The sequence below is a fragment of the Salvelinus sp. IW2-2015 genome, unplaced genomic scaffold (assembly GCF_002910315.2).
Source record: "Salvelinus sp. IW2-2015 unplaced genomic scaffold, ASM291031v2 Un_scaffold2971, whole genome shotgun sequence".
Classification (NCBI taxonomy): Eukaryota; Metazoa; Chordata; class Actinopteri; order Salmoniformes; family Salmonidae; genus Salvelinus; species Salvelinus sp. IW2-2015.
This window is the reverse complement of record NW_019944266.1, coordinates 162,408-176,243: the sequence shown is the minus strand read 5'-3', so window position 1 is coordinate 176,243 and position 13,836 is coordinate 162,408. Positions and strand designations below refer to the sequence as shown.

The window sequence follows — 13,836 nt, the reverse complement described above, 5'->3', positions numbered from 1 at the left end:
TAGAGCGTGAGAGAGGTAGAGGGGTAGAGTGGTGTAGAGAGAGAGAGCGAGAGGTAGAGCGAGAGAGAGGTAGAGCGAGAGAGATATATATATATATATGTGTGGATAGGAGCAGTTCATTAACTAGAAGTATCTTCCAGGGTTTTTCTGGATCAAAATGAGGCTTAGGTGGTGGGCGTGGCCAACGGCGGGGTCGCCAACTAATTTTTAGAGGCCCCCCTGTTGGCCAGTGACGAAATTTGCAATTCTACACATTTTTTCATGGCTTATTTGAACTGAGGGACTCAAACGTTATAACAAAATCAATGTGGCCCCATGCCACGACAAAAATACTCCTGAGTGCATCAGTTGGGGAATTTTGTATTCCCCCTGACTGTCTAGCTGTTATTTGGGTCATTGTTAGTTCTCAAAGAAGATCTTATTATAGAACATATAGCGCCATTKTCTTTTCTACATACTTTATATCTGGTTTTAGTCTTAAGTTTACATTGACAACATTTTTCACCCCGGAAATCATTATCTAAACATCAAAAAAATGATTTGACTGTTTTGACATACGTGGCCCGAAAACACTTAAGTAGCCCGCCCAAGACTTTTCTATGCAGAAAAAAACGCTGGCTTCTCAAACTCCTAGAACAACGTGTGTGTGGGGGTGGGTTGGTGGCCCAGTTGAGTTCCAGGGCACAGAAGGAAAGGGGAGAGAAGACAGTAGGTGGAGAAGAACGAGCCATGGGTTGAAGGGTCAAACAGCGAGGAAGAGACATCTTTCGTAGGCCCACCTGATATAGAGATGGAAGGTGGTGTCAGGTTTGATCCGGAGCTTGTTCTCCTCAGCTGGCTCAAATATGCTGTCCTCTGATCCTTCACAGTGCTTCAGCAACTCAGCATACAGAAACCTGGAGAGAGAGAGGGGGTGACATGAAAGGTAGAATCCACATTTGAGTGATTCAGATCAGTGAAAGTGTCCAGGATCCAACACACAGATAAAGGGAGACTGGTGGAGAAACAGAGGATCTGGTAAGTGGCATTAATACACTACAACTAACCAGATGGACTCCACAGACACATTAACACACATCATAGTCTGTAATGACTTCACAGCTGACATATGACACCCTGTAGAGAGAGGAGGTTTCAGAAAGGCAGGGAGAGTAGCTATAAAGGAATCAAAACGAAGAGCAAAGGAGGAAGGGGAAAAGAGTGGTRATATAAAAGGACAGAATGGAAGATAATTGAGCAGCAGTAACTTCCTACCTGATAAATCCTCTCCTGGAGATGATTTCTGCGTGGCAGTCATTAACAGTGTCCCCTTTAAGACTCAGCTCCTCCCCTTTAACACAGCGATTTCCTGAGGAGAAAATCAAACAAAAATACATTTATTTTATCTCAATGGGTTGAGACAAAAATCATCCCAAAAGGCTTGTTATTTTCTCTCGCGTACACACACACGGCAGGTACCTGTTCCCAGGCTGACCACGGTCCCCAGCCCTTCCCCCCTCTTCATGACGACGGTGGCGAGGATCTTCCTTCCCAGAAGACTGTGCTGTATGCGTGTGGTGAGGGCGTTGAAGCGCTGGTGACTCAACATGGCGATCTGGTCATGGATTGTCCCACCACTCAGTGGCAGCTAGAGACAGAAACAATAACAGGTTATGGACGGCCCACCAGTCACAGAAGTAGGTTCTAGCAGAATCACAGTATTAACAGTGTATTCATAGTATAGCAGGCATTCAACTTTTTCAGCTCGAGACCCAATGAGAAAATCACTGTCCTCCCGTGACCCAAAATAATCTCRCAGCAACCCAAATGAAGAGGAAATAGTGTGTGATTCTAGCAGTCTCCTCACTCCCGAACCACCTCTAACACACCCAAAGCCCAGTGTGGGTCCTGACCCAGAGTTTTAAAAAGTACTATAGTAATAGAGGTAAATTGACCTCTGCAGGGGTRAGTTCCCCGGTGCGGGCAGCCTTCTCTGCCTCTCCAATCAGAACCCTCAGAGCTGCATCAGCTGCTTCCTGTTTCCCTTGCTTCTTATTGGAAGCACAGACAGGAGGGAACCAGCGGCCCCCTAGCTTAGCCTGGTAGGTAAACCTGAGAGAGAAGAGTTAAACATCCATGTTTGCACAGCCGCGTTTTACAATATTCAACCGTTAGCTTTCATAGTGTTATATATGTCACAATGGACCGCCAGACTACCGCAGCTCTGCAGCTGTGGACTCTGAATGACCCTTTAGAGTGTGTATGTTAGTGTATGTGGGCAAGAATGTGTGTACTGACTTGGGCTCGTGCGGTGGTCCTGACTGCCCGACCAGTCGTATCTCTGCAGCGAAGCCCCTGGCCCGGGCGTACTCCAGCAGGCCTGACACGGCGTTGTTGTTTAGGTGGCTGATGAGGTCACCAACCCCCGCCTCGTGGGCAGAACGCAGCTCCTCCTCTGTCAGCGGGGGCAGGGAGGGGCAAGCGGGCATGAAGCCCCCTTCATCACCAGACAGACACAGGGGAAACTGGGGCTGGAGAGGACGGGGTAATGGAGAGCGAGGGAGAAGAGAGATAAGGCAGTGAAAAGATGGAGGAGAGGAGGTGGGAAAAGTGATCTTAGTGTTCGGAGGATCTTTTCTTAGAATCACGGCCTGGAGGCACAATGAGAGAAGTCCACATGCCTGTGTCTTATGACATTCTGCCAGTCCATAGCTAAACAGCTAGCTAGCTTGTCAAGCCTAAATCCTAAATAGATGGGGTAGTGTTTTTTTCAGGGACCCATCCATTTAGTTTAAACGTCTTTCAGTCCCATGTTTGAGTCCTTTACTCACCTTGTTGAGCTGCAGTCTCCCGTCGGCCATTAACTCCTTGACTGCCTCCTCTGCAGCCAGCTGCCTGGCAGCCTTCTTACTGGGCGCTGAGCTCTCAGCACACAGGCTTTCCCCTATCTTCACCCTGAACATGAACCTGAGGAGGAGGGAGCAGAGACTCACTTATACATCCTAAACATACATCGGTGAGAGGTAAGAGGACATTCCTGTCTAACCACATGGGGGCATCAGAGTAGAGCTGTGAATCTGCTTCACAGAGACTACAGCACTCAGGAAGAGGAGGGAAAGAGAGGGACAAAGATGGTCACACTTATCACCCAGTATCAGTATCAGACACCCAGTATCAGATTACTGCGGGACAGTACTGTAGGTGCCTAGGGGAAGGTTATATGCAGAGAGACAGAGGTGCTGTTGTATCATCCAGTCAGCAGACTGCTGCAGTATGAAAGTCATCCAGGACATACAGAACTGCTCCCGAGGGAGAGAGGTGAGGGCAGGCCCACCTTCCTAATGATTCATTTATGTATAGAAGAGAGAACCAGGGAGAGAAAAATGAGAAGCAGGGTTGGGCTCAATTCGAATTGAAGTCACTCAATTCAGGAAGTGATTTGAATTTAAATTCAAAAATMGAAAAACMTGAAATAAATAGCTTCTCCTTTTCAGTTTATAGAGAAATCATTGYAAATGGARGCTATTTTTTCAATTATTGAATTGGAATGTCAGTTTATTTCCTAAATTGACTGACTTCATTTCGAATTGACCCCATCCCMGATGAGAAGGCTGTAGACAGATGGATACCGTGGGTCGTGAGGTGGGCCCTCCTGTCCAGTGTTGATGAACTCGATGGGGTTTCCAGTGCGCTGACTGTACTCCATCAGCATGGACACGGGGTTCTTACCCCCCGGCAGGGAACGGGACAGGGCCTGGGGCGGACCCTCCACTACCTCCTGACAGAGAGGGAGAGCGAGAGCGAGACAGCGAGGGAGGGAGAGAGCAGAGAGTTATAAAAGGATTGAAAAAGAGACATAAATCTTTGCCCTTTAGAACACAATCAACCACAACAGAGCACATTGATTATTACTAACAACACACACACGAACACACTTCAGACTTACAGGGACGTCAGAGGTGGGGTCCATGGCCTGGTCCACCCCTGCAGTGAGCCCCTCCTCAGCCCCTCCCCCCTCTATCTCACGCAGCAGAATCCTCAGGGTTGCTGCGGCAGCATCTTTCTTAGCCACCTTTTTATTAGATGCCTCAGCAACAGGAAACAACCTGCCGTCCAGCATGACCTGCATACGGAATCTGAGAGGGAGAAAAATACAAGGGAGTGAGGTAGCGAGAAAGAGCAGGGACAACACATTTTTTTATATTTCTTCGTCACACTTTCTCATGCAATTTTTTTCATGAATTTGCTAAATCAATCAGCTAGTTTCCTCTTAGACATATCAGCAATGGCCAACCATGATTGGTTGGGAACATTATGAAATCACTGACCTGGGGTCATGTGAGGGCCCTGATTGGTCGAGGAGCAGGAACTCGCAATTGTGTCCCTGGTACTGGGCAAACTCCATCAGGCCGCTGACYGGGTTCTTGGCCCTCACCTCCTGGAGTTTGGCACGGAGGTTCTGAGGTGGGGGCGCTGCCAGGGAGACTGCTACTGTCCCCCCTCCATCCCGGCTGATGGCGTTGAGGAATTCGGGGATATCGTCGGTCGCCCACTGCCCTCCGTTCGACTCATCCTCCTGATAGAGGGATGAAGAGGAGGAAGTAGGTGAGGAAASAAAGAAGTGGAGCAGAAGTTGGAGGGTCAGTGGGATCGGTGTCAGGCGGGGTGAAGGGCTCCAGACCTGGCATTCTCAGCTCGGAATCTACAGAGCTATGTTCACCCCTCAATGTTACAACCAACATTATGTTACTAGGGTAACTGCCACACTCATCCTCCCCTTCCAACTCTTCGTAGGAGACGGGCTCCAAGTGAGGGAGGGGGTCTCCCAAATTCAGGAAGACGTCAATGAATTCCCCAACCCCCCCCCCCCACCCCCTCGCTGTGTGAGTGTCCACCTACCGCCTCAGCGTTGGCCTCTAGACAATCCAATCCGGGTGGCACCGCCTGGAATCCGGACCCCATTCCTTCGACCTTTGCAGGGGCGCTGCGCTCGGCCTTAAGGCTCCTCTCCATCCTCTCCCTGCGATGGACAGATAGCTCCCAGATGTGAGGGGTCACCTCTGCGTTGCGGCTCACGTCGCCCTGCTTCTCCATGGCGTACAGGGTGGGGTTGACCTGCTTGGCGCCCCTCAGGCCCAGGTTCTTGGAGATCACCAGGGCCGTGGCCTCCCCTGCCTCCAGCAGATACTGCAGGATCAACTCCTTCTGATTACTGCCGCAGTCCGCCATGTCACTCTCGTCAAGGTCTAGGTCAAGCGCTTCGTTACTGCTGCTGTTGATACTGGGCTGTTGGGTTTGGGACTGGGAATGTTGCCGATATGACTCAGATGATTCTGAGGAAGAGGAGTGTGAATCTGATTCTACGTAGTAATCTTCTTCTTTGTTGCCCTCAGGACCCTGCGCTTCAATTTGCTGGATCTCAGCCTCGATGACAACGTCCTCCTCCTTCACAGACAGGAAGTGAGAGCAATCTTCTTCTGAAGGCCTTTCCTGTGACTCCACAGAATGTTCCCTCGGTTGGGAACGTGGGCTTTCCGGATCAGAATCTCTACTTTCCGGTTCTTCCTGTGGTTCTACGTAGACAGTCCACTCTGGAGGACTRTCACCGTGTTTTGAAGCTTTCTTATCACGCTCGAGACCGTAAAGGGCCTGGTTGATAAACTTTTTGGGSKACCGCAGCGTTTTGGCCAAACACTTTGCTTGTAGCTTCTCACCGGGGCTCAAATCTGCCAAGGCTTGCAAAACTTGCTCTCGGATGTCGGGTGGCTGAAACGTAGGGGCACTCTTGTTGTTTGAATTATTACTACTACAGACAGAAGCTTTGTCAAAGCTGWRGCCTCTGTCAACTCTTCCTCTGTAGGACCTCTCTCTGTCTAAGGATAAACTCTGAAAGCCTTCTGAGAAAGACGGCCCGTCAGCACAGTCTGCATGAAGGCTCCACTGTCTGTTGAAGCCTTGCTTTTGGGTTGAAGTCTGCTTCTGGTTCCAGAATCTAGGGCCGGTTGGTCCTCTAGGGGGTCCTTGACTGGGTGGGTACCCGAAGTCCCTACCGTTCCCTCTGCCTCGCTCGCTGCTGTATCCCCCTCTCCCCCTAGAGCTGTTTTGGGAGTATCTGCTGTACCCTGCCTGGGCCTGGTTTGATTCGTTATAGAGTCCGTTCGGTCCCCCTCGACCCAAGCTCTGCGCCCCTCTGGGGCTCACCCTAAACTGGGGAGCCTCAGTGTTCTGTCCCCTCAGGAAGTGGACCTGCTGCTGCCTGAAGGAGTTAGGACCACTGGGACAAGAGCTCTGCTGACTCAGGGCTGGGCTGTGACRGGGTGGGGGAGGGGRGGAGGGGTAGAGAGGCTGAGAGTGGGCACTGGGTGGTACTAGAGGGGGGACTGGGCCTAGGTATGAATGGACGTTTGGGTGTGGGGCCTGTTGCGGGGGGGCTCTGGGGTGAAATCCCAGGGGTCCAGCTCTGTAGTATTGTTGCTTAGCCTGCAGTTGGGGAAGAGGGGGTCGGTGGTAATGCTCTATGGGGGGCCCTCCTCGTCCTCTGCTCATAGCGCAGGGGGCAGGTTGAGGGGGGACCAGGGCCGCCTGTTACGCAGCAGATAGGAGGATGCGTCTCTGTGTTGGATACTGATGCAACACAGCCTGGCAGAATAGCCGGGTGGGCGATGATCGCAAAGTGGCAGTCAGCACCTGAGAGAGAGGACGAGATGGGTGTGAGCGAAAGCAAAAGTGACTGAGTGGGTGAGGAAAAGAGCCATGAAATAAAAAATAAAGAGCCAAATATAAAGCAATATGAAGAAGAAACTAGGGACATAAGACTGGTCAAAATCTTGTGGAAAATCCTGATGGAAATGGTAAAAGGGCGGGAGAAAAACACAGAAAGAGTAGATCAAGGGCTTATGACAAATAATATATATATATATATGTTTTTACACACTACACAGTCTCACTGTACTTCATCCTGTCACATGCTGTTGGACCCAATTGCTCGCAACGAGATCCATGTATAAAAGGTCAGAAATGTATAATTCATGGTTGTGGCTTAAGTGTTGTATTTCTGGTTTAAGGATGATTTGCAGCTTCACATAGGAAGGGAAAGTGAAAGGCAGAAGGAAAGAAAAGATTCAAGGTGGTCAGTGAAGGACAGGAGTTGCTCCACTAACTTTTGACAGACTAAACACACAGCAAATAAGTAATAGATGTTGAACCTGATAAAAGGTTGGCTATAGAACACACATTGGAGAGGAAAAGGAGTAAAGCTCGCTCACCATTAAAAATAAGTTGTTTTATTAGACAAGTTTAAAAGATTGACGTTTCAGCCTTCAATGGCCTTCTTGAGAATAATCACATCGGGAATGGACAAGTTTGTGTAGGGCATGGGGAAGACAATTAGGGGAAAACTCTTCAGCTGGTGGTGCTAATGAGAGTCCAATGATGTCTACACAGGTTGCACCTCTAATCACGTTGGTTGAGCACCGACTTCTTGCCATAGAACATACAGGAATATTTTAAATACCTTTTCATATTATGGGCACCTTCTAGTACAGCAAACCTGACATTCAATAAAAAACATTCATTTGCTGATTATTTTCTCAGCTAAAATATTTAATACGCACTAGTAATTGCATGCCAATTACATATAAATCTGTAGGGCATAGAATATGATGGGGGGGTATTTTGATTCAAAATGTGTACCACAAAGCTTCTTCCCTGCACTCAATGATATATGTCACTGACCACAGGAAGACACTCAACCCTGCTCCTCAGATTTCAGCCCTGCCAGGCATGGTGCTAGTCAACATAAACTTGTCTGTCATGCTGCTCCCGAAACGATTGCTATGAATGCCACCATATTAATAATAATATAACGACGAGCGGGAGCGAGTTATTTCACGGCAATGTTAACGGACAGCAGCAGCAGCACTGGGTCCCGTGCCCCCGGGTCAAAGCGGGATCTGGCTGACCCTAATGCAAGCCGGCAACTGACGGCCAAATAACAACCCAGCATGGCTCAATTCAGTTGCCTCTGCTGCTTCCATGGGCAATATGAATATTCAGAACTGCGCATTAAATATTAGTACGTCTTTCGCCCATGGACCAGACAGTTTGGCCTTGTTTTCGGTATGTTCCCGTTCCTGGATTATTGATGAGTCATTTCTATTTGAATTACAGAATTGGGGTATACGCCCTGGTCAAAGTGTTATAAATCAAGTTCATGCATAGTGGGTTGCATAAACGACTCCATGACAGTAGAAAGACATTAACTAATTCAATGAACGTACCTGAAAGTTCGCGGGATAAAACACAGATTTACCACCTGGCCTGAAGGCGGTTTCAGTCACTTTTGAATGGCAGAGAGATCTTGACGTCTGCGGGCGTGCTACCGGGGTCAGAAGTTGACTACACTTCAAACAGTCTAGTGATAAACAGTTACGTTCTATCAAAATACAACAAAAGTATTTCAACTAGTTGGCTATATTTCTCAAAATTCTATGTATTTTACCATCCCCAAAAAACTGTTTTTTGTTTTTTTACATACCGCACGAGCGCTTCTCAATTTCAAAGGGACATCTAGTACCTACCATTCAAGATACTTATACCAGACGTTACAATGTGAAATTATGGATAGGCCTATTATAAACGCATAGAAAGTCTGCATTTACAGTTTCTTAACACGAGAAACAGCACGAAGGGGCAGAATAGTTTCGTTTTCCTTTCTCTAGACACGCTCTGTAGCCAGTCTGGGTGAGTCACGTGATGCAATAGGTTTCACTAGCTAGAGTAAGAATGTAGCCAAAACTGGTGCAAGATCAAGGTACCAAGGCCTAGGCTGTTTGAATACTTGGATGTACATCAAATTTATTTTTATCACAACATGTGGATTTTATAATATAATTATGTCAAATTATTAAAAAAAATAATCGGTCCTTGTCATGTGAATGAAAATGTGCCGTAGTGTTCTGTCAAACAGGATGTATTTCTTGTTAGAGGATACAGTATATTGATTGAAATGCGAAAGCAATCGTTATTTCTATTTATTATCCAGTAAGCCAATATGTATTATAAAATGCATCCCCTCTAGACAGACAATTACATTACATTTTAGAAAATATCAATTTGGACAAGAAAGCCTTCAGAAATTATGCCTACATATGCATAGGCTAACTCCAAAACATTCACCCCCCCCCTAAAAAATTTACAAAATATGATAATTCAAGATCGCCTCTTAMTTGTCATGTCTCACAGCTGCTGTTGCGTGAAATTATTGTTGTGACAAAAACAAAACCAGAACAGTTTAATTGAGCAAGCAGTTGCCGGATATAGCTCGTGGCCACTGTACCCAAATCTTGGTGCTTTCAAGACAACTGGGAACTCAGGGGTAAAAAAACAAGGTCAAATAATGGCGTCAGTAATCTTGAGGTCGGCGCTCTAGAAAGATGCCCGTGTTTCCGACTTGGATGACCGTTCAAAACTACGTTGTCCCAGTCGGAGCTCGTTTCCCCCCCGAGTTCCCAGTTGTCTCTGAACGCACTGAGGTATGCGATTTCAGAGTTCCCAGTTTTGAACGCAGCATCAAACCCAATTCCATCACGCAGGGATACGCATGCATGCATTCAATGGTCAATCAAACACAGCCACGCCAGAGCATGTCTGTTAATTATCTCTGGCGCGGTTGAAAATGTTTCCAAAAATATTTATAAAACTTAACTAATAATCACTGCTGCCATCAGCTTGAGTGTGGAATTTAAGGACCCCATTGAATAACCTTCATGTTTATTTTTTCTATGGAATGGTTCTGATGCACACCATTTCCGACCCCCCCTCCCCTCCCCCCAGTCAAAGTGAACCCCGCACTAGTTAGCTAGGAGGACAGGAGGATCAACTATCAGTGTGCAATTTCATCCCGCTTCCGACCCCCAACGATGTCTGTCGCTGGATGGACATAGGATCCAATTGGTCATTTTACAGTCGTTTTTCAGTATATCCCCCTTAATCCTCAATTCCCTTCTTACTGTCGCTCTCACACAGGCGTTTATCCCCTGACTGAAGTCCTCCATGACTATAACCTGAAATTAGCTAAACGTTAGGCAAGCTGTCTTGGTTTTAACTGACGCTACATATTGAATACCCTGGTAAGTATGTAATTTATCTCAGCAACCCGCCGCAGAGATCAACTCAACTGCCATCATTGAATGGATGGTTGTCGTTTGGACTGCGCACACATGTTCCGAACAAGATATTGCGCAGATGGAGGCTCCAAGCGGGTTCACTAGCTAGGTAACGTAGAACCGCGGTTGTGCATCGCAAATAACATGCACAACTGTCGATTTGTTGCAGAAACACTTTCCCAATCAACTCCCAAGTGTAAACAACTATGCAACGCGACGTCAAATGCAGTGAAAATAATGATAATTATGCATAGCGCGGATTGACTAGRTAGCTARATAGSTMGCTAGCTAACGTTAGCATTGATTGAGCATCACTGCGGCACAAGCGTGCAAACAACCATAGMCGCATTTGMAAGCMATGCAGTTAGCGCGAAACCAAATATAGATCTCAATTGAACTAACACGAAAGGTAAAAATAGAGTTKAAAATGTWATTAATTTACCTGGGTTTGCGATTGAAGCTTTGTATCAGTCCGAGTTCCTGCTRGKTAGCGACAGTGTCGACAAAGAAACAACGGGGTTAGGGGGGCGCATGATGACATCACTAGTTTGCGACAGTTTACCTGGCGCATTTGGAGTGACGCCGCCCGTTTTACTGCAGAGTGCGGTCCCCCCCAAAAGAACATCAGACAAGGTAGAATACCTTTGCTGCGGCAGATCGATTGGATTCATTTAGGCAGGTGAATAGGACATGGTAGAATAGCAGTACCTCCAAGCCACTGCTATTGCATTCCCTTGTTTAGGATTGGGACTGGATTAATCAGGTCTCAAATAAAAAAATCTATCAAATGTAATATATGTATGCTACAGAACCTTCCACAAATCCATTTGCCACAAACACGGCCTAGTGGGCATGAACCCTGCAAAAAGCTACATCTGATAAGGATTTACTTTCTATAAGAAACCTTGAGAGGAACCAGACTCAAGACCCAAAGCATGGCTGGCTGGATAGAGGTGAGAGAAGGCGGTAGAGAAAAAAGGCTCCATATATTGCAGGGGGAATCCAACAAAATACAAACATGAGGCCTGTATCTTGTAATGAACACGTTAGTGAACTATTTACAGCATGATACACGAGGCTGTGGGAGCAGATCATCACATCACAGCCTACTGCAGTGCCTGGACGCTCACCAACCCATAGAGGTATAGGCTGCTATACTATCCACCAATCAATGGGTCAGACTGGATCCATGTTCAAACTTTCCTGCAAATTGCACTTATTACATCCCCCAGTAGGTGTCAGCACCACGCCATTTAGTATCAGAACACCTTTATTCGCCAAGTACATTTACTCATAACTGGAATTTGACTTAGTGAGAATGTGCTGCCAGCCATAGACAATATAGAAACAGAACACAGACAAAAGTCCACATAGACGTCATACAAAAAACCACAAATCGTAAGTCGCTGTGGATAAGAGCATCTGCTAAATGACTAAACGTAAAAAACATTAAACATAAACTCGGGTCCTCTGTCCTGCTCAAAGTCACAGCGGATCAAACTGAAATACATCACTGTAATGTCCAGTAGGCTACAGTCAGTGCATCATATTATCATAAGTCTTTCAGTCAAGTATAGAAACAAATGGGCATTTTCAAACAAACCCAAACTCTACCGCTASAAACATGCCTACTGGAGGTTTGGTAATGGACAATCCAGTTGTTGTTTGGTGCTTGTTCATGATATAACTACTGTATATATGCATGTGTTTTGTGATACTGGTTGAGTTATATATTAACAAACTGAGTCTCTAGCAGGTGTGTTGGATATTGGTAGTTGGTATAATGAGATTCTAAAGTAGAAGCTATGGTTCAGTATACAGCTTACGTTCAAAGTGTCACTTCCTTACTGTAATTAGAAGTTCTTTTTTATTTATTTGTTTTTACCCCTTTTTCGTGGTATCCAATTGGTAGTTACGGACTCGGGAGAGACGAAGGTGGAGAGTCATGCGTCCTCCGAAACACAACCTAGCAGCCGCTCTGCTTTTTGACTCAATGCCCGCTTAACCCGGAAGCCAGCCGCACAAATGTGTGGGAGGAAACACCATACACCTGGCAACCGTGTCAGCGTGCATTGCGCCTGACCCGCCACAGGAGTCGCTAGAGCGCGATGGGACAAGAACATCCCTGCAGGACAAACCCTCCCCTAACCCGGACGACACTGGGCCAATTGTGCGCCGCCCCATGGGTCTCCCAGTCGCGGCCGACTGCGACAGAGCCTGGACTCGAACCAGGATCTCTAGTGGCACAGCGCATTAGACCACAGTAATTATAAGTTATAATGTGTGAGAGAGAGGTAGTGTTGTGCCAACCTTCATCAGAGCAGTGTTCAATACTGCTGCCTTAGTTTTTTGGCCCTCTCTCTTTTCCCACCATCCTTCACTAACTATTTTCTATATGTTACTTTTTAATCCCCCTCTCATGCTAGCCTCCACACTTCATTGCTCCCCTTCTCAATGGAAACTGAAGATGATGTGAAATAGGGGAGGGGGAAGGAGAGAGGGATAGAGACAGAGAAAGTGAGACGAGTCAAAAGACAGGGAGAAAGGTGGGTGTAAAGAGAGTGAGATGGGTAGTGTATTGGGAATGGGCAATTCCATGGTAACGGGCTCCGATTCTTTCACTTAAAATGTATGCCAAACAAATAAAATGTTTTAAAAGTTGAACCAACTATATGCATAAGGACCACTTTTAACAATTTACACTGAACATTTTACAAAAACACATTTACTGGAAGAACTGTGCAGATGCAAAGTTTGGTAACAGAATTTAGGTAAATCAAATTTTTTATGTGACCACGTTTTCCACAAACTCTTAATTATTTGCTCCGAATTAAGATTGAAAGACGTCTGCAGATAAAATGGGGTGTCAGCTATGACATGGCACCTTGAGTTTGAAAACATCTATTTAGGTTATTAAACAACAGTAAGTGAAGTGGATGTACACACAGTAACAGAATTGCAGTAACAGAATTTCATATTGGGTCTGTGATCTGAACTACACAGAAATGAATAAACCAAATCAAATTGTACATGCACCGAATACAACAGGTATAGATAGACCTTGCCTTGAAATGCTTGCTTATGAGCCCTTCCCAACAATGCAGAGTAAAAAATAAACATTTATTAAAACCCAAGGGGAATAAAATACACAAGAAGGAAGTTATATACAGGGAGTACCAGTACCAGATCACTGTGGAGTTATATACAGGGAGTACCAGTACCAGATCAATGTGGAGCTATATACAGGGAGTACCAGTACCAGATCACTGTGGAGCTATATACAGGGAGTACCAGTACCAGATCACTGTGGAGCTATATACAGGGAGTACCAGTACCAGATCACTGTGGAGTTATATACAGGGAGTACCAGTACCAGATCACTGTGCAGGGGTACGAGGTATTACATGTAGATACATTTACTGTATGTAAATAAAGGCAGGGTAAAGTGACATATATACAGTGACATTATACTGTACAATATACAGTATAATAACAAGAGTAATAATTATGGATATGAATGCCATTCTCTTCATGGTGATGTATCCTAAATAGGTACACAAAGATAGAAATATATAATATCTTCCTTTGCATATTTGGTTATTATTTTACACACTAGATATTATTTTAATAAGCTCTGCCACCAAACAAGACCAAATTTGGTTGTCTGGACCGGACTACATCTGAACCAATC

The 13,836-nt window shown here is 46.0% G+C and overlaps 1 protein-coding gene across 2 annotated transcripts; it reads right to left on the bottom strand.

Annotated features, from left to right (window-relative positions):
• Positions 1–538: 538 nt before the first annotated feature.
• On the bottom strand, positions 539–10,694 carry adar (adenosine deaminase RNA specific). 2 transcript variants are annotated; one of them, XM_024142119.2, is made up of 11 exons: positions 10,588–10,694; positions 4,879–6,666; positions 4,308–4,555; positions 3,926–4,115; positions 3,609–3,757; positions 2,811–2,946; positions 2,278–2,510; positions 1,935–2,091; positions 1,459–1,627; positions 1,255–1,348; positions 539–896 (listed from the first exon to the last, which is right to left on the bottom strand). In XM_024142119.2, the coding sequence occupies exons 2-11, from the start codon at positions 6,523–6,525 to the stop codon at positions 743–745; spliced, it is 3,177 nt and encodes a 1,058-aa protein (XP_023997887.2). In that variant the 5' UTR covers positions 6,526–6,666; positions 10,588–10,694; the 3' UTR covers positions 539–742. The 2 variants fall into 2 exon arrangements, with proteins under 2 accessions (XP_023997887.2, XP_023997888.2); XM_024142120.2 differs by lacking the exon at positions 10,588–10,694 and adding an exon at positions 8,259–8,721.
• Between the last annotated feature and the right edge of the window lie 3,142 nt (positions 10,695–13,836).